Below are 20,167 nucleotides of genomic sequence, written 5' to 3'. Positions count from 1 at the left end.
GCAGTTAATTTGAGATGGAAGAGGATGGTATTCATTAACCCGTGCTGACCGATTTAACACCCCCCCCCCCCCCCCCTCACACTCTGAGCCTGGTGGTGACCTGCCAGGAACATTTTTAAAAAACGTTTGGAGTTCCAGGCCTCTTTGAGTCTGTCCTACTTCTCATAGCCCTCCTGGATCTGCTGCGAGGACACTAAAATACCTCTCTAAATATGCTCTCCCTGGCCTTGTTTGAGTTTTAGGTCCAGGCCTCATAAACCCATTTCAGATGGAGAGGAAATCTACTTCCAGAGAAAAGTGGGAGCAGCTCAGGACTATGAATACACTCCCCTCTTCTCTGCAGGCAGGACGATAAACAAGCAGTTTAGATCACAGCAGTGCCTCAAAGAAATGTCCCTCAAAATACAACCAACAGTTTTTGTAGTCCTAAAAAAAGGGCCGAACTGAGTTGCTTGCCGTCTGTCTGCCTCAGTGTAGTTTTGATCGGCGGAAGCGTCCGACAACGGCTTCATTTTCATAAATATGCCCCAGATGGGTCGCACTGAATTCCTGTCCACCGAACTTCCCTCATACCACCGGCGCTAATCTCTTCCTCATTGGGAGTAATGATGCCAGAGCCTTTCAGGATGCTGAGACAACAAACAGAGGAGGAATGAAACCAGATGGTATTCCTTCTCTCTGTATAGTCCTGTTAGTGATATATATACACATACAGCTCACCCAGGCGATGTGCTTGGTGTCTCTCCATAACGTTAACCAAAGCACGGGTCAGGCTGTTGTTTAAGATGTGTTTATATGTATATGAGATTCAACCAGCAGCCCCTCCCCCCTTCTCTGTGACTCTCGTAGTGAAAGGTCGAGCAGTACATCCATCCATCATGCTGTCAGACGGGGGCTAACCCGAGGGACCGGGTCCTACTATTGACAGTTAACAGACAGCCGGCAACGAGGTCTGCAGGAACCGCTACAGCAGCATTTAAAGAAACACATTAACAGACTTAATTGCTTCTTGTAACAATTGAGCGCGAGCCGATCCCAAGGGATAAGGGGGGGGGGGGTCGGTAGGCTGTGGTATGAGGATGTAGCGTGTGTACACAGGCAGGAGATTGTTGTCTGTCAACATATCGATGATTTAAAGGCCTTTTTTTCTCTGGTGGAACGTAACCTTTTTAAGTGCACATTCATTAATCTGATACCAGAATTAGATACCTTCTCGGGAAGTTTTGCTTTAAAACATTTCTACTTGTGGATGACACTTTTGAAAGAGGAATTGTATCTTGTTTGTGGTTATATTTTTGCCTGAGATAATTTTGACTGCTGCTGTCTTTTGATGCTGATGCATATGCTACAAAGTGATGCCGTTAGCGCTGCAAATATCGATGCAGCTTTTGGCAGCAGCTGAAGTTCTTTGATTTGATGGGATGTGCCGTTCTGTAGATGGTGGATTTATAAGATGGATGAGTATCAAGCTGAAACGGAAGAACCGATTAGTTTGAAAAGTAATCATTTAAGACTTCGTCATGGTCTCTGGAAACTATTTTAGGGGTGTTTGCTGACATTTTTGTAGAACAAACAATGGATTCATTATCTAGAAAATAATTGGTAGACCATACAACATCTTTATCTATTGCACAATATTAATACATGGCTTAAGTGTAGAGAAACTAATTAACAGAGATACTTTTGGCCTGTAATTATGCTCACCTTTAATGAAAAGACATTATATCCATACAGTGACGTCTTTGCCCACTAAGTCTGTTTTAATGACTGTAATAACTATTTAATAGCAGCATTTCTACTGCCAGATGATGACAATGGGATTAACAGACTTGTCCTTTGACTCTACAGCGTTACACTGCATCTGTTTCCGAGACACAGATATCATGATGTCTCATAATATTACACCCGTGTCATGTCGCAGTGACATGGAAGCAGTCAAGAAATGTTTATCCAGTGTTCTTGATGGATCTGTGTTCCCTCCTAGATCTCTACTGCACCCTCGAAGTGGACTCGTATGGGTACTTTGTCAGCAAGGCCAAGACCAGAGTCTTCAGAGACACCACAGAGCCACATTGGAACGAAGTCAGTCACCCTCCTCTTACCAGAGCATCGCTGCGTTTTTTGTCGCCACGCGATCGCAAATATGTTATTCTCCTTTTCTGTGTGGTTGAACAGGAGTTTGAGATCGAGCTGGAGGGCTCCCAGTACCTGCGGATCCTGTGCTACGAGAACTGTTACGACAAGAGCATGCTCAACAAGGACGACAACGAGATTGTGGACAAGATCATGGGCAAAGGGCAAGTCCAGGTAAGAAGCCGACAGGCTGTCACAGAAACAACCAATGGGCAAAGAGAGACGTCCCTGTCCTCTCGGGGACGTTTCCCAGCATGCGACTCATTTTAATTTGCCGTCTAGCCTTGACACACACTGGAGTGGTTTTGTCTTGGTGGCCTCTAATGATGCTGGTTGGATTATTAGTCTGAACGCCAGTTTATATAAGGGGGGTTTCCCCTGTCTTATTGTGAGAAACGTTGCTATAAAAAATCTCTCTCGGTCTTGTTAAGTGGATCCTGCCTACATAGTGGAATCTGTGGTTTCTCTGGAGTAAGGCAAAGCACTGCTCTCCGCTCATGCGCCGTTGTTTTAAGTTTTGCATAAGCAGAGGAGTCGTGTTTCTATTTTTCCAGAACTTGTTTGAAAAAAAAAAATCTGTTTGGTCCAGTGAAGCTTGACTCCTGTCATTTTTCCCCCTGCGGTTCAGTTCCAATTGCTGCCGTTGCAGTTTTCCTCCTCTGCAATCGGCAGAGCCCCGCTTGGTGAATTCAGGTCAGCTGTGAGGGGTCTCAGTAGCTCTCATCATCGGTTAGTGTCCTCATGTTTTTCCCAAGTGGTGCCAGAAGTGAGCTTGAAGCAGGTTATTTCTGAACTCTGCAAACTTGACAGAAGTTAAAAATCTGCTCAAACTTTTCAAGATTTGTTTGTTGCTGCTGCTGCTGCTGCTGCTGCACGTAGAATAACATTTGTAGTTGCAGGTAAAAGCAGCATCAGTGACAGGTTGCACCGGGAATACAAATCTCCTGTTTAACACAGAGAGGAAAGTGGGGCAGACATGAATCATTCACGATCACGTTGCATTTTAAAGCAAAGGACGCGACTCAGAAATATCTTATAAATCGTATGATCTTTGGTGGGTTTTCTCCTCAGACCTATGAGGGATTAAAAAAAACAACCACAATATATTTGTTGTAGCGTTTCCTGTTTGGCACCACCACTTCTCATGCTTTTCTCATTCAGTTGGATGATTCGTGTTGTCTTTGATTTTCGTCTGAAGAGCAAATGGGAATGAGTCTGCACCACATAAGCAAATCTATCAGATCCACATGCATCTTAATGTGGCATTGGATTTATTCTTTTTATGAACTTGGATGTTACTAAAATAATGAATAGAGAGACCTACTGTACGGAGATGATGTTTATCTATGAATGGCTACCAGTCAATCTTTGCTTAGTGTAGTGTGGTAAAAAAACAGTTAAATGGTTCCTGATAAACGATTGGCTGATCTATGACAGGATTAAAAAGTAATTGTGCACATGCATGTATGTGTGCACATTTGTTTCTGTGCCTGTGTGTAAAGTAATTGGCAGAAAAAGGACTTCATCACTATGAAACATTTAGTTAGTTTTCTCTGTTTTTAGGTGGAATCATACGGATGACTAATATACTATTTGATTCCCTGTCCTCTGTTAAAGTGGTCCATCCTATCTCTCCACATAAGGTACAGTGGTTCATCAGTGGTTCAGCGGTGTATCTTATATGACAGTAAAAGCCATTCTTTCTGGTACGACTGCCAGTCACAGAGACAAACACTGCTGCTGCTGCTGGGAACATCCACTTCCAGCCAACAACTGCCAAAAAAAACAAATAAACACACCACATGTCCTCTGGCTCGCTGTGTGGAGGGGAAAATAGAGATAGGGGATAGAAATAGAGAGAGAGAGAGAGAGAATGGCATGTTCTATCCCAGAGTCTGAGAGGGTGGGAATGTTGTGTGAGTGTGCACTACAGAGGGGGCTGTGTACAGTAGAGAAAGAAGTGGACCTTTTTATAGATAAATCAGTCTCCACTGATTCTATCAGCTGTGTGGAGGTGCAACAATTAGTTAATTGATTAATTAGACGATTGACAGGCAGCTATTTTGATTGTTTAATAATTGTCATTTTTAAAGACTAATTCTTTTTTGGTTCCAGTCTCATAAAGGATTTGTGATATACTGTATGATAGTGAAATATATTTGGGTTTTGGACTGTTGGTTGAACATTTGTAGAGATCAGCTTAGGATATGGGAAATTATATATAAGTTTTCTGACATTTTATAAACAATAATCAATTTATTGAGAAAATAATCAGCCGATTAAGCGATAATAAAAATAATCCGTAATAATTTCTGGTATCCACGTTGTTGAGAGTCTTATCACTTCAGAGATCAGGGCCAACCGTACCATAATAAATCCTAACCTTTTTAGTTTGAATTCTCAGGGTTTAATGTCACTTAACGCTGATGAAGTCTGAGTACGGAGTGTTTTATCGGACTGCACTATACGTTTCTGCTTTTGAGTGATGTGTCATCACATTACGCAGATGTCTCGTGTCTTGTGGTTCTGGCAGCCAGGGAGCCTAAGTATTGTACAGAGGAGCATCGGTCTGCTCCACAGTCCAGAGCGCATACCGAGAGAGACTTCCACTTGGACCCGAGCTGTTTGCTTTCCTGGTGAAGCCGAGTTTAGAAGGAGCCTTCAGTGGTTTGCTTTTCTCTCTGGAGACCCTCTGATTTATTTAACAAGCTTGTGGAATACTGACGGACCGTGAATACTGACAGACCGTAAAAGGGCATATTTGGCTTGAAGTTTTCTTTCTTTTCTTTCCTTTTTTTTTCACCACTGTTACTTCACTTTGTCACTCTGTCATTAAAGGATGTTATGTTTGGGCCAGAGGTTTTATTTTGATAGCGACAATTAGACCTGTCAAATTTTTTTGATTCGTTCAGGAGTGAGCACACTCACACACAAACACACACACACACACCCGCAAACAGCGAAGAGAAAGCCGTGTTATCATGTTTGATTGAGTAGCTTATCCACACGAGGGAAAAATCCCCCCCCCCCCCCCCCAGCTGATAACCTCTGACCTCTGAGGTCACGTTGCTAATCCTCCACTTAATGGCAACGACGTCGGGTTTTCTCTGCCCCTGTGTCTCAAACTGACAACACAAATAGATTCTGAAATATCTCCGAGCAGGCAATTTGCCAAATTGATTAGTATCAGCTCCCAGAAGTTGCCAGTTTAAGAGAAGCGCTGCCTCCGGTGTGTTATTTTTTCGGTGTGTTGCCGCTGATGTTTTTTGCTCTGTAGCCGTTGATTGTCCTCTGGCTAAACAAACTTTTTTGTGGGCGAACAGCGTGACTTCAGTTACAATCGGAGACTTTGATTACATTATTTCTGATTTCATTACCAGTGTGAGGCTGCATAAACCTCTGGCTGCCGTGGTTTTGTTCAGTCTATCATTAAAGGAACACAAAAGGGATCTGACTTGGAACTGGTTACGGGTGGAAAGTGCAGACGATCTCCTGGTCTGCCTCGTGCACCGCTTCTCCCGAGTGACCCTCATGTGTCGGCCGTAGCTCGCGATACTCGTCTTCAGAGGACCAGTTATGTAACTGTTTGGGTTAACCGCCCCAGTGCTTTGTGCTGCAGGGACGCGTCGTATCACCCAGCGGCAGCCATCCTTTCATCTGGTAATCCGGCCCTCGTGTGGCACTGTCCCAGAATCCCCTGGGTTCTCCTCTTTGGGCTTTTATCACTTGTCTTATCAGGGGATGAGAGTGTTGTTTTTCATGTTTTTAGAGTTTTTTTTCAGTCTCAAAGCGGTCCAGTGACAGGGGTCTGAACATGCATGGGTGCACTGCAAACAGGACTTGCTAATAGCTAACACAGCACGCTTTCGATGGTGCCAGTTTGCCACAGGCGCACAGCTGAAGTTGTAGCTCGCAGCTAACAAACTGACTCCATAGCAACACGACACTTCCTATTTACATCCCCCAAAGCTCCCAAACTCAGAGCATGATTATCCACCCAATCAAAGTAAGATTAAAAAGATAACTGTGGGGCTGTTGGGGGAGCGCAGAGGTCTAATTTTTTTCTTGTCTTTTGTCTTACCAGCACATTGCTGGTAACCACATTGTTGTGAGTCAATCACTTAAGAGATCAGAGCCAACACCACATGGTGCTGTACTGAAGGTCCTCCTCACAGCGTACCTCACACTGTGTGTCTACAGAGGAACAGCACGTTCTCTGCAGAGTCCCGTCCTTAACGCTGCTCGTTGCTGCAGCAGCATCCGATGATCCTATTATTCCTTGTGAGTCATGTAACATCTCTAGCGATGTCCCCAGCAAAGGGACTCCACCTCGACCTCTTGACCCCCCCCTCCTCCTTCCCCTTATCCTCCCATCACTCGTGCACCCTCCTCTGCGCAACGCTGGGGTTTGTTTTTATTTTATTTGCTTCCGGTGAGCGCATGTCAACCCCTCCCTCCATCCATCGCAGCATTGTTATAAGGCCTCGGTACGCAGTCACCTGATAGTTTTGTATGACTTCCCGGAGATAATGCGAGCCAGAGAAGTTGGGCATAAGGGAAAGGGGCGAAGTTGTTGTTCCCGGCAGCTCTTAGCTCCCTCACCGAAGCTTGGGGAGCTGGACAGGGGGTGCACGCATTAGCCGGGAGTTACTGTAAAAGTACGGGTGCAGAGGGGTTGTAAAGTTTGAGGGCGAGCCTCTAGCTGCACTCTCACTCCCACTTAAGAGTCGGAGCGCTTTCCTCCACTGCGAGGCATTAGATGCAAAGTTTGACATTTACATGCTACGTGTTACGGGTTTATCGGTGAACGTGCCATTGTTCGGGCTAATAGCAGGCCGGCCATCTAGAGAATTAGCGGTGAAGCTTGTGGACCAGTGGCACTCAGCCAGTGCAGAAAGTGCCGGCCTCAAACTCTGATCTAATCTCTCAGCACTCGATCAAACATCGTGCCAACATCAGGCTGCCATGAGGATGAAATAAAGCCTGGTTTAGTAGTCTGTACAGTACAAACAGTGAAGAATGTTCCTTTAGAAAAGCAGTAAAGGTATTTGTAAGCGGATGGGGAAAGTGGCAGTTCAAAATTAACATATTTTGGATTCTTTATATTTTATAGTCAACTAAATAAAACTATAGCAGTGCAGCACAGCATTTACACGAATGGGAACAAAATTAATATTTTCTTTCTTTTGCTTTTCATGGAAACTTCCCAGGACTCCTATCTGACTGTTGTTGGGTTTTTTTTTCGTTCTTTGTATTTTCTGTTGAAAATGTCTTGCCTCTGGGGCATTCAGGATGGTGGTATTTCATGTGGTATTTGTTTTGAACATGGTGCTCAGTGGTTTTTAATGAGAGTGTGTGTGTGTGTGTGTGTGTGTGTGTGTGTGTGTGTGTGTGTGTATTAATGCTTCAGTGTGCAGGTATTAATATAAATGATGTCTAATAGATGGTGTCATTTATTTTGTTTCTGCTACCCCGTCATTTAGGGCTGTGATCTGTCATGTTTCCATCCTACACACCACCCCCTGCGGCCACACACACACACACACACACACACACACACACACACACACACACACACACACACACACACACAAAACCACATAGCTGTCAACAACATTAACAAATGGGGCTCTGCTGTGTGTGTTCAGTCCCCCCTGGGGACAAACCAGACACGCACACACACAAATGGGTGATGGGCTAATACATTGTAAATGATATCAATAACTTCAGTCTGCTACGTTACCTGGTGTTTATTAGCTTGTGCCTCCTTTGTCTGGCTAGGTGTGTGTGTGTGTGTGTGTGTGTGTGTGTGTGTGTGTGTGTGTGTGTGTGTGTGTGTGTGTGTGTGTTGAGGTGGGGGTTGTAGGTGGATGCGGTGTGTATTTGTTCTTGCTTTTCCTCATAAACTCTATTATTTCATGCTTTGTGTTCCCTATCGTTTATTTCTTCACCGTATTTTTTTTAATGAGGCTCATTCTTCATAGTCTGTCTTTTTTTGAGCATATGGTGCTTTTTTATTGAGGAGTCCCAATTAAGCCGACTTCCTCATCAGACGATCCTTGATCAGTGGAGCTGATAGCAGTGTTTTGATGGATTTTTAGTCTTTTCCCTGTCATCTTCCCACAAAGCAGCTCCTCCGTCACAACCCTCACTTAGACGCCCTTTGTTCCCACTTGAAACATCCACTCTCCGCCACTTGGGATGTGCATGCCCTAAATAACTACACGCACCGCTGAAAGCATTCTTAGATCATGCAAACACGCAGATACCCACTGCTTTTCTCTTTGCGGGTGGAATAGGAAAAGCCCCTGACCTGCCGAATCTAGTTGATGTGCGAGCGCGAAGACAAAACAGACACATTTGATCAACATTTGTCATCCAGCTCTATGCTTTTGTCGGGTTTTTGTTGTGAGTCAGATCTTCCCGGCTGGTAGGAAAAGGCAAGAATGAGGAATGTAATGTTATGATGCCATCTTCTGATAGTAAATCCCGTATGGAGGACAGCAGCAAAACCAAATGTCGGCGTGTTGGACTGTCCTGGCCTTACAGTCTGATGAAGGCCGACATGTGCTTGAACATCAGAAGAATGATGGTAATCATGAAGAGCAAGTAGCCTAAATGCATTTGTATTGGGAGCAAGAGTTGGCTGCAGTTTGACCCGCAGTTGTTCTTTTGCTCCGTGTGGTCAGCCAAACTAACCTCGCAGTGACACAAGTGGTGAAGTCAGGGTGTCGCCAAAGTCCTTCATCCACTGGAAACCATGACTGTGCAAGATTTCACGGCAACCCATCCATTGTTGAGATATCTCAGTCTGGACCAGAGTGGTGCACCGACCGACCCACATTGCCATCCATGCAGCCACACTGCTAACATCCAAAAAACATGATGGATTTCTAGCTTTGACAGTGAAATTCGGATTCTGAATGTAACCAGTTAAGAGAAAAAGGATGCCAGAAGTGGTTTAAATCTCTGCCGCTGCTGTAGAAGTCGCAGGCGTCGGACAGACTTTTGATTCAGCCTTCAGTATAAAGAGTGAACTGTGAACCGCGTAGGAAGAGCAAAGCGAGTGGAAATTTAAAGGCTAAAGGATCTCTGTTAGACCTCCTTCACATCTCTCCGTCTCCTTTTCCCTCGATACACCACCTATCCCTCCATGTCTCAAGCAGAAAATACAAACGCACTGCTCCTCATAATAACATTACATAATGTTTCAGGGAAGTGTAAAAAGATTGACAACAGATGTAGGATTTCCTACCACGAACATCCACCAATGCGCAGCGCACGTTGAGAGCTGAGTGCTTAGCGCTTAGTGAGGCACAGAAGAGGAAGAGACGGAGGAGGAGAATAGCAACGAGAGCCCCAGATGGTGGCCAATTATGTGATGCTGAGAGTTAAAGGGAGAACAAAGGAGCTCATCACAGCCCGAGAAATGAAATACTCTCCAGAGAGACACCGTGAATCTCTCCACGCATTCACCACCGCCCTTTTGTCTTGTGGAGGAGTCGGGGTTCAGAAATAATTGGAAACAGTCTAAAAGAGGGGGGAGGGTCAGATAATACAAAGAGTGTCACATTTGAACACAAGGGTCGTCAACGTCCGCGCTCAGATAAAAAAAAAATACCTATGAGAGATGATGAGAGCCTCTCGTTCCAGCCGTAAGAGCTCGAGTTTTCCGTTTTCACCGATCAGTTAACCCGGCTGTTACTAACAGTGTCTCTCTTTCTGTTTCAGCTGCTCAGTAGCTTTGAAACCTTGAGGAGAACAATGCGGAGGCTCTGCAGTTTGAGACAGGAGCGCAGAGAGAAGCGGCCGTTAATAACGACGAGCAGGCCTCTCGTTAACACCCCGATCCTCTCGCTGTCTCTGTGACCCCGCTGTGTTCAAAACAAGCCGCTCTCATCCAGTTTTCATTGCTAGCAGACCAACAAATGGTGACAGAATAAATTCTTTTTCATTTGATTATAAGCTGTGTTCCCTCTTTGGTGGTCTCTCTCTCTTCATATCCAGTTGTTTTTTCCCTCCCTCAGTGCAGTGCAGTCATCTTTTCTTCGAATTCACATATGAACATCACATTCACACGTTCCCCTGGCTGCTCTCAAGCTGTGGATTTATAGACAGCAGATGACATTGGGGGAAAGAGATTCACCTCGTCCCTCTCTTACGGTCCCAGTCGGACTCTCTGAGGGCCAAAGCTCATTTCATGCTCGGCTCTGCCTGCCAGCGCACTGAGAGGCTCGACTCATGGATTGACTCGGGTCTGTGAAATCCCTGGGTGGTCAATGGACGGGTGTCCTGTGTGTGGCAGTCTTCCTCGATGCGTTCCTTTGTTTGTCTGTTACCAGGGTTTATGTATTGTTTTAGGCTGGTATTTTAAATCTTTATGATATGAAATTCATAGAACACATCATATAAAGTAGTATCAGGACATGGCCTCCCAACAAAAAATGACAGCATCAGTCATGTCACCTCAATCCCCAAACTGACATACGCTTACGTTTAAATCCTCAAACCAAGTGGTTATTATTAACTACCAATACCACTCTGTATTAAATGTGAGGCTCTAGCCAACAAGCTGTTTGCTTAGCTTAGCATAAAGACTGGAAGCGGGGGGAAACAGCTAGCCTGGCTCTGTCCAAAGGTAACTAACTCTGCCTACCAGCAACTCTAAAGCTCGTTAATTAACACATTACATCTTGTTTGTTTAATTCTCACAAAAATGTAAGTGTGTGTTTTATATTGGGCAATGTGACTACTATGAGAGTGGAATTGATTTTCTCATCTCAGTCTCTGCAGGAAAGTGAACACACTGTCCTCCTCCTTGCTTGGTTGACTGGTTGGACAGCTCTACACAGACCCCCCCCCCCTCAATGGTTCTCTGCCTTCTTCTTCTTTCTTCATCAGATTTCACCTCCCTGACAGAACCAAGTCTCTGACCACCAGATGCAACTCTGTCTTCTTTAATCCCCCAAACACTCTGCATCCCTTTTCCTCTTGTTGTCGTTGGCAGACTTCTGGCCCATATTAAAGTAAATGGGCCTCAGCAACACACTGTGTCCCAGCACCGAGAGTCCGTTGTGGCTTTCAAGTGGCCATTCGGGGGACCAGAGCTGCTCCTCCAGCAGTAAGATATGATGGATGTCCATCTGCGGCTGACGTTTGCTCCGGGCTGCTTTAGTTTTTGAGCCCCGGGAAGCCGGTGATCGGGTTCGACGGTTATGAAGATGTAGCGTTTACTCGAATGCCACTTTGTTAAAATGCTCTCCTTGGCAGGTTTTGTTTAGACGTGATGATTGTGCAGGAACGTTGATGCTTTCCACATGGCCACAGCTGGGGCCTGAGATTGAGCAAGTATTTGCCCAGCTTGGTCCTGCACCTCATTATGCAGGACGGTGGATCTGCTGCGGGGCCAGTTTGAGGTTTGGCTTCTTCAAGGAATTGGAGATATGGTGGGGAGTACAGTAGTCGGACTCGGCACCAGGGATGGATGGAAGTACAATTGGGCTTTCTTGTTTTATGCTGAGTTGTGGCTTTAATCCAGAGTGCGTAAACACAACTGTAGCATGCTTCATCTTTGTAGAAGTTGGACGGTCAGGGTCAGCAGCGATTTAGGAAAAATATCTACTCATTGACCGATATTGCAATTGTGGTAGGATTTGCAATATTAGAGAGAATGATCGTTTTACATCATTAGTCTCAATTTCACTGAAAAACATATTGAAATGATTATGGTGTGATTTTTGCTGGAATGAAGAAATCTCATGATGGCACAACAATATAACATTTTAAATTATATTTTGACACACGTTTCGACCTTTTTTGTATTTGAAAATGAACTGCAATTAATTGTGCAGTCCTGGTCAAGTAATGTCTGTAAAGCTCGTATGAATTCGGCATCTTGGTCAAACACTTGATCTTCCTGTTCACCACACTTCCCCACTGCCTCCCGTCTGCTTTCACCACAAACGTTTTCCCCAGAAGCGCCTCACAGAATTCTGCAGTATAGTGTGTCAGAGGGATTACTGACATCCTGGTTTTCTCGTTCTTTGCGGGAACGTCCATGATCCAACGACAACATGTTGTATCAGCAGAAGTGGTTCACATCTACCGATGTTCGGACAGAGGCAGGTGACCTTTCCCAACAAGACGCCGGAAAAACAACGAATGGTTTGACCATCATGGTCGCGAGAGCTTTTGAGTCACGTTTCCATTTTATTTGCTCGTTGAGATCCCTGTTGGAAAATTCCAATAATTTTTGAAAGATGAGCTTCACTCCTGCTGTCTGCAGAGAGCTGTGAGTGCACATGTGCGCTCATTCCTCGGGTGCTCCTTGTCCTCGAGCCCCTCAGTCTTTGTAGAAGTACCTGTGTGTGTGTGTGTGTGTGTGTGTGTGTGTGTGTGTGTGTGTGTGTGTGTGTGTGTGTGTGTGTGTGTGTGTGTGTGTGTGTGTGTGTGTGTGTGTGTGTGCCCGCCCCAGTAAGCTGTCAGCTTTGTTTCCACGCACCGCCTGGCCCCCAAATCCCCAGTAACTCTCTCACTCGTGAAGGACAGCGCTCCTGCTTGTTGCAAATATGTGAAAGAAAAGTGTTGTTCATTTCTTATGAGGCTTTTTGATGAAGATGAGATTAGGCTGTTTGGTTTCGTGTTTAGCTTGTGTTTGCTCCACGCCATATGCAGATGAAGCAGTAGCTGACTCTTAATCATAGCTTGAGGTACTGCAGCTGTTATTCTCGGGTTTCTGCGTTCAGCCTTTGCATGTCGGAGTGTTGCGGAGGCATCTGCTCGGCTCCTGTAGAGATCTAACCGTGTTCACTGATGAGTCAAGAGAGAAAGCCCCCAGCCGCAAACACACACACACTGAATATGCCTGTTAGATGGGGCGGGGTGAGTGGACATGAAAACTGCTGGCTGAGGGAAATATATTTCTTAACAGTGTTCTTCCCAGGCCTTTAGGAAGATTTAAAAGGAATGCCAGGTCCTTGAAATAGTGCGGTTCCTCTGTTTTAGCCTTATTTAGACTGTGGCCTTTAACTCTAATGTAAGCATGAGCTGATGTACAGTGGCTGAGATATGAGGTCCAGATTTTCTAAACATAATGGTACAGTGGACAGACACAAATAAAGAGCAACATCCAGTAAGTGCATGACAGCTGAGAGGTGAGATTTAAAGGGTGTTAGCTTGATGGTTTTTGTCACTAAAATCAGTTTATTTTGAATGATTACTGGTTGTATACTCATCTTAACTGGTTAGAAATAACTTTACATATAAATACTATATGGATTTTTGGCTGCTTTTATCTTTTCTCATGAGGTGTTTGGCTCACTAGTTTCAGGTCAGTGCTCAAACCTGCGTGCTTTCCAGTTCATTTTCCCTCTCAACATTTCAGCAAGACCTTTCCATATTTCGTCCACTCCACTTCTCAGAGCGGCACAGGGCCTCTCCAAGTTTAATGTGAAAGCAGTCGGTAGTTAAAACGCTGACATGACTTCAGACTGATCCATAAGGGTGTTTAGCTCCATGTACACAATGTGCGCTCTGCAGAATCCCAGCCCCCCCCCGTCAGCGGATCACGTTTTCATAACTTCGGTTATTGCGGCAGGCTTTATGCTGTTGTTGAGTCCGTGACTTCCCATGACATTATGCCGTGAGCATGGCAGGGCCGTGAGCAGTGCCAGGCGTTTGATCCCGCTTTATGACTTCCTGTCCCAGGGCGAGGGAGGGAGGCTGCCCATTTCCTGTTCGGACTGTGCAGACCACGTGAACTCTGGGCCGGCGTACTAATTGCACAGGCCTTCATCTAATTTGTTTTTATTTTTATCAGCAAGTATCGGAAACCCCTCCCGCTCTCGAAGGTCCAAACCCGAGGCTTTATTAGGTTTTGTGGTATTACTGTTTTTTTACAGTCTGCAATTGTCGCTGATAGTGCAGTGCTTTGATAATGTGCAGCTGACAGCCGGCCACCCTGACAGGTGTGTAACCTTCACTAATGTAACAAAGCATCCCTCGCTTGGCAGATGTACACATGCTGTAATGAGTTAAAATGATGTAAACATACAGCAGTAATGGCTACGAGGTGGATTCTTCGTTATTGTTGAACCCTTTCGTTGCTGCGATAACAAAGGTCTTTTTACCCCTTCTTGAATTCTGACCTGGGACCTTATTGGCCTCCTCTCGCCCCCACAAACGAGCTGAATGATGATGTAATTGTTTTCATGTGGAGGAAATGTTTCTAAAGTCCCCCCCAGACTCCCTGCGAGGATGTTTTGAATTTGTCAGCTGTGTAGAAGATGAGGTCACCAGTGTGGTTAGCTCGTCGTGTTCACGGCCTCGCCAAATCCAGCTGTTCTGCTGCAGAGCAGACCGATGCCTCGCAATACGTGTCGGGGATCAAAGCTCTGCAACTCTATCTTCTGCCTTGTTCACACATTAAAGACATGTTAAACCTCTACGGAGAGGAACGGTGATGAAATGCGGATCAAAACTGTTCTAATGTCAGCAATTTAGGCTGTTTATCTTTATAAAACTCTTTATAAGTTTGCTAATGTTGTTATGCAAAACCTGAATAAGGCACAATTTGAAATTAGCCACTTTAGAATAATACCCACTGAAATGTACCAGTATAAGTAACCTTGCGGAAAAACACTCCTCTCAGATGACTAGTGCTCTCTGTGCATTGCTTTGCTTCAAGCGGCATGTTGCATAACCTGCATGTCATGCAGAAATCATCTGAGCAATGTTTTGTTTTTTGTTTTTTTTCCCCTATGAAATGTCCTTGGCAGAATCCTAAAATGCGTCGATCCGGCGGGGATGTTGTACCTGTTCCCTGTGCTGGTCCTGCTTTTCAAAGAGCCGAGTGGGTGTTGACGAGGGATGGCACCTCAGAAGTCTGTTTCACAGAGTCACAAACTGTATGACTTATGTAATGCGTATTGTATAATAGCCGGGAGAACGATGTGTACTGTAAGCGTGTGTGTTGCGGGAGCTGCGGAGGAGTTGTTTGGGTTGACTGCGCCTCTCCCTGCTTGTATCTTCTCCTCTCCCTCCTGCCAGTGTGAAGGAGGGCAGGTCAGCTCTGGTTAGACACAAGTCACTGACACTGGCCGCTCGGTATCGACCGTTAGTGGAAAAACGCTCTTGTTTGGTCCGTCGGCCGTCTTCTTTATCTGTGAGTTGGAAGCAGAAAGATGGAGGATTAAAGTAAGAAGAAAGAAAAGAAGAGACGGGAGAGTAGTGAGAGACATCAGAGAGAAAGTGTTTAACCACAGCTTTCTCCTTAACCCTGAGGTGGTTTACTGCGCCTCCCCGCTAACACTGTTAGCACAGAGATTGGTCACCATGACAACCCAATCATCAGGAGCTGAGGCAGGTAGAGTCCCTGATTGATTAACTCATTGATTCTCCTCTTTGATGGCTTCTTCACCTGCTAATGAGGTTTGACCCTGTACTGATTTATTTATTTATTTATTTTTGGAAATAAAGCGTGGTGCCGGGGGGGGGGAATTAATTAGTTAGCAGAACAGCTGACGCTTGACATTTTTGATGGAAAAGACAATGTCAGCTTACGAAACAGATTTCTTCGGTGATGGGGATTTCATGTCCCTCATTAATGTTGACACAATACACCGCCTCAGTCACATTCAACGCTGATAATCATTTTAATAAATGGTGGGCCATGCATTTCACTTTTTTGTTTTAAACTTCTCTGAACAAAGGAATAGTTTCATATTTTGGGAATTTTCTTGCTTGGAGTTTGATGGATGCCACTTTCATTTCTGTACGCTGAATATAAATAAAGCTACAGCCAGTTAGCTTAGCATTAGTGTCAAATGGAGGGGTGGGAGTTTTGTGGATTTTGTGGACTATTTGAAGAAAACATGTCAACATTATGAACACTCTTCCCAAAACTGGAAAGCATGTATTTGGTTTTAATTCAGAAGACTGACAGTTTGAATTGGGTTCACTTGTGTGAAACACTGTCTCATGGGCCTCATGGGACATTTAGACAGTCCTACTCAAAATAATTTTTTCCTCTGGGCTTTTTACTGTAACCTCCAGTTGCCTCATCCTTCTCCCTGCCCGTGTACTCGTTAAGGTGAGTTTACACTTTTAAGAGTGAATTATTCAGGCAGGTCTGCAGCAGCGTCATCCCGTGAGGCTGCGCTCTCTTCATCACTGGAACTGGGTCACGCTGTTTGGATGTAACACAGCCCAGTCAAGCAGAGGGCACAACACGGACACCACCGCTACAGCATAATGGGATGACATCCACAATGCCACAAAGGGCTCAATGGTTGTGTGAGGAGATGCTGAGACAGAGAAGAACGTGTCACCCTGAGACTTATGTCTGACCTCTGGCCTGTTTACACAGATAAAACTCAAAATACAACAAGCAACTGCTCCATCCTGGAACTGCACACAGCAGTGATGGTTAAACCAGCTCTGACACTCTGGATGTTATGGTAACTTTAAAAAAAGAAAAAAAATCCCAAAAGTTATTTTCCACTTGGGGGTTTTGAAAAAAAAATGCAAATTTGCCTCGTGCAGCTTTATTGTGGGCTGTTGGTGTTTATTTAAAGCAAACTCAAGCTTCAGCTGTGCTCAGATTGTATTCTATGTTTGCCCGGGATGGGGGGGGGGGATCAGTTTTAATTAAAGAAAGAGCACTGTGTTGTTTAGCTGTAATAACCTCCACTAAGGAGGATCCGATGAACAAATACACTTTGAGCCGAGAAGCGACACATTTTAATCTTGGTCCTTGCTGTGGCAACACAGCCGAGTAAATGATAATTACATCGTAATGAGGAATTATGACAATAGAAGTAAGACTAAATCAATATTGGGCCGATTAACGTGGCATTTAACAATTACAAACAATTAGGAGGAAGTAAAAATGTGAAGAGCAGCGTGTATGCTGAGTGTGACCTCATTGTTTGAACAGAGGTTTGTCGTGCAGATCCTGCAGCGTTGCTGCTTCACCGTTTGCTCTTGCATCACTCTGCTCCTCCGCCTCTTTTTGTGCTTTGTCTTCTCTCGCTCATTTTTTCCGTCCTCATCTGTGTCCAAGTGTACTGATCAGAGCCCAAAATATTCTTTAGAGAAGCGATACAGTTATAACATGGTTGTGGGGGCTACACTAATCTACCACTAAGTCAAATGTTGGTCTTTTCTACTCTTTTCATACCGTGAATGCTTCGTTTTTCCACCCACTCGTCTTCTCATCATGCCCAACAACACGCACCCGACTGCAGCTACATGCAAATTAAACCTTCCCTTTTCCTTCCTCATCCTGGCTCTCCATCACCACTTTTGTTCCAAAGTGCTTAATAAGTGATGGAGTGGTTAATCTGAGGAGGGTGCCCCCCCCCCCCCCCTCCTCCCAAACGGCTCAGATGAAAGGGAAGCAGGAATGATCTGCAGAGCACCCTAAGGCTGTGATTTCCCACCCTGCCAAACCCCCTCCCCGCCTCTTCACTCCCATTTTAGCACACCCACTGTACCCTGAAGGACCCTCCCTCGAAAGCCCCCCTCTCACACACACACACACACACACACACACACACACACACACACACACACACACACACACACACACACACACTTCCTTTTCCCCTGTTTTCTCTTCCTTTTGCCTTAGCTCCAGTGAAGGCAGCAGGACAGATCAAAGAGGTGCAGAGGGTCATCCAGTAAACATACTTATATGGACCGTTCGATTCGAATCAGATTGAATTATCTGCTCGCAACACAGCTTGTGGCTGTCAACGTCAGCCAATCACAGGTCTCCAAGGTAGAAACACAGCACTTTTTCAAATAAACCTGAAGCCACTTCCCCCTTTGATTTCATCTTTTTGTTCTTGAAATGGTAATAACGTTACAATATGAATGAGTTGGGGCTGCAGTTCAAAGCCCACATGAACAGAAGCTTACTGTTATATTCATGCATGTAATAGAACAAACAACAAACCCCTGTGTGTTCACCATGATAGTAAAAATACAGATCAGCTATTAACAGTAACTATATTTTAGTGGCGATCATAGTAGCCCTGATTAAAATGCTCAGTGTGCCTCCTTAAATGCAGAAAATAAATAGCAAAAATAGATTAAAGTTAGAGCCTGGAGCTTCCCAAAACTTTTTCAAATTTACACTGATGCACTCTGAAATGCTCTGTGGAGTTTGAAGCAATTTCCGCCAGCTCTGTATCAAAGGAATAGTTCGTCATTTTAAGAAATACACTAATTCAGAGTTGGATGACATCTTTACCACTCATGTCAACCAGGAGTCAATTAGCTTAGCTTAGCATGAAGACTAGAGCAGGGGGAATCAGCTAGCCTGGTCTTTCCAAAGCTCCTCTAAAACTCATCAATTAACACGTTTAATCCGTCGAAAAAATGTAAATGACAAAATGACAGGTTGCACTTTTTTTTACGAGGAGTTGCATGTTGAAACAGTTTTTCTCTGGGTGCAGTGAGTTCCCGGAGTTAGTTAACGATTGTTGAGCTTTTCCATAATAAACATTCCTTTGTACAATCTAATGTACGAGCCATCCATCCGTACACTACAGGTCAGGCAGGACAGGAGAGAACATGAAAACACAGAAAGACCCCCGCTGGGAGCTGGATCAGAGCCCGGGACCTTCTTGCTGTGAGGAGAGCCACTGCACAGCTTCCTTTTGGAAAATCTGGAGTTGCGGTTAACAAGATCTTGTTAATGTCAAATATGAACTCGGGAATTTCTGGCTAAATTACTTAACATCTTTGTCGACTGCTTAGCGTCACTCACAAGCTTTCGCTTCATGCAAAAGGGAAAGAACAATGGAGGTCAACTACAAAACATTTACAGGCAGATGTTTTCAGCAGCTGTGCAATGTTTCCCAGGATGTCCACCGTACAGTCACTGGAGCTCGTCACATGACAGGCACCAACTAAAGCACCAGACTGACTGCAGTGTCGGGACCATCGCATGTACATTAGCCAGGCACGGATTCAGAGCTGCTCCGTATTCATGTCAGACCGAGCATTAATTCATCTGCGGCTCTCGGAGGTCGCTGTGATTGGCGGAGCAGCGCTGAAGCCAGCAGGAGTTGGAGGCCGGAGAATCGCAGAATCAACATAATCGCGATGCCGTGTCAGGGAGTGGAAACCAGGACCTGGTTCAACACTTTCTTCCCCCCTCTCATGCCTGGTCGCATGGAGCGGCTTTACGAGGGGCCGTGCCACCCAGCACATCTATAATTAAGAGCTGGGACTGGTCCTGATGTCAGAGCGCAGGCACTCAGGGGTCAACCATCTGCTATCTCGCCTTTTTAATATGGGTTTTTATCTCAAGTTAAAGTCAACTACATTTTTAAAAAGTATTTTATTCTGACTAACAACACAGCAGTGATTAAATTCCTCAAAACATCTCCACAATCGCCCTTTAAAAGACGAGGCGTGGTTGTCCTCGGGGGACACATTTCCAGTAGAAGAACTGGGTAGTTGGTGTCAAAGAGCATAAGAGTATCACACAGAGCAAATCAAACATCAGACGAGCTAAGGGCCACATTGTCATGTGATCTCTGAAGCCCCACTAACACCACCAACATTTCCAGGATTACCACTTTTACTAATTACTCATTTTTTTCTCCCTCCTTTTCTTTCATGTAGTCTCCAATTCCCTCAAGAACTCTTAATCTCATCTCCCTGTTGGACTCCTCCTCCCTCCTTGCATCTTTCCTTGCATCTTTCCTTTCCTTCTTTTTTTGTTATCATTCTCACGTCTCCTGAGCTCAAGGCCCCACACAGTTCACCCTCTCATACGGTGAATTTATCACAGTATAAATGTTTATTTGCGCGAGAGCCTTTTAGGAAAATAAGGGCGCTTTATTCATCTCTCCTTATGCACAGCAAAACACATCCAACCAACTAAACCGGAGCGTTCGCCTCCAACGACATACAAATATTATCCAGGCACATTGCTGTCCGGTTATTATTTTTGCAGTAAATTTTGGGATTTGGGGAACTGTGCAGAACCGCTGGGTCTGTTTTAATGTGTGTGGAGTCA

At 44.9% G+C, this 20,167-nt stretch overlaps 1 protein-coding gene across 3 annotated transcripts in view; it reads left to right on the top strand.

The window, feature by feature from the left end:
• abr (ABR activator of RhoGEF and GTPase) overlaps nt 1-20,167 on the top strand; it is a 126,195-nt gene that overhangs the window by 89,420 nt on the left and 16,608 nt on the right. For all 3 annotated transcript variants that reach the window (XM_068716424.1, XM_068716425.1, XM_068716426.1), the window contains 2 exons: nt 1,985-2,082; nt 2,176-2,307. In XM_068716424.1, coding sequence (XP_068572525.1) covers nt 1,985-2,082; nt 2,176-2,307 — 230 coding nt within the window. The remainder of the gene's footprint in view (nt 1-1,984; nt 2,083-2,175; nt 2,308-20,167) is intronic.

Source organism: Cebidichthys violaceus, unplaced genomic scaffold (assembly GCF_023349555.1).
Source record: "Cebidichthys violaceus isolate CVI_PGR_0920_01 unplaced genomic scaffold, fCebVio1.0.p SCAF_20, whole genome shotgun sequence".
Lineage (NCBI taxonomy): Eukaryota > Metazoa > Chordata > Actinopteri > Perciformes > Stichaeidae > Cebidichthys > Cebidichthys violaceus.
This window is presented reverse-complemented; position numbering and strand designations above follow the sequence as displayed.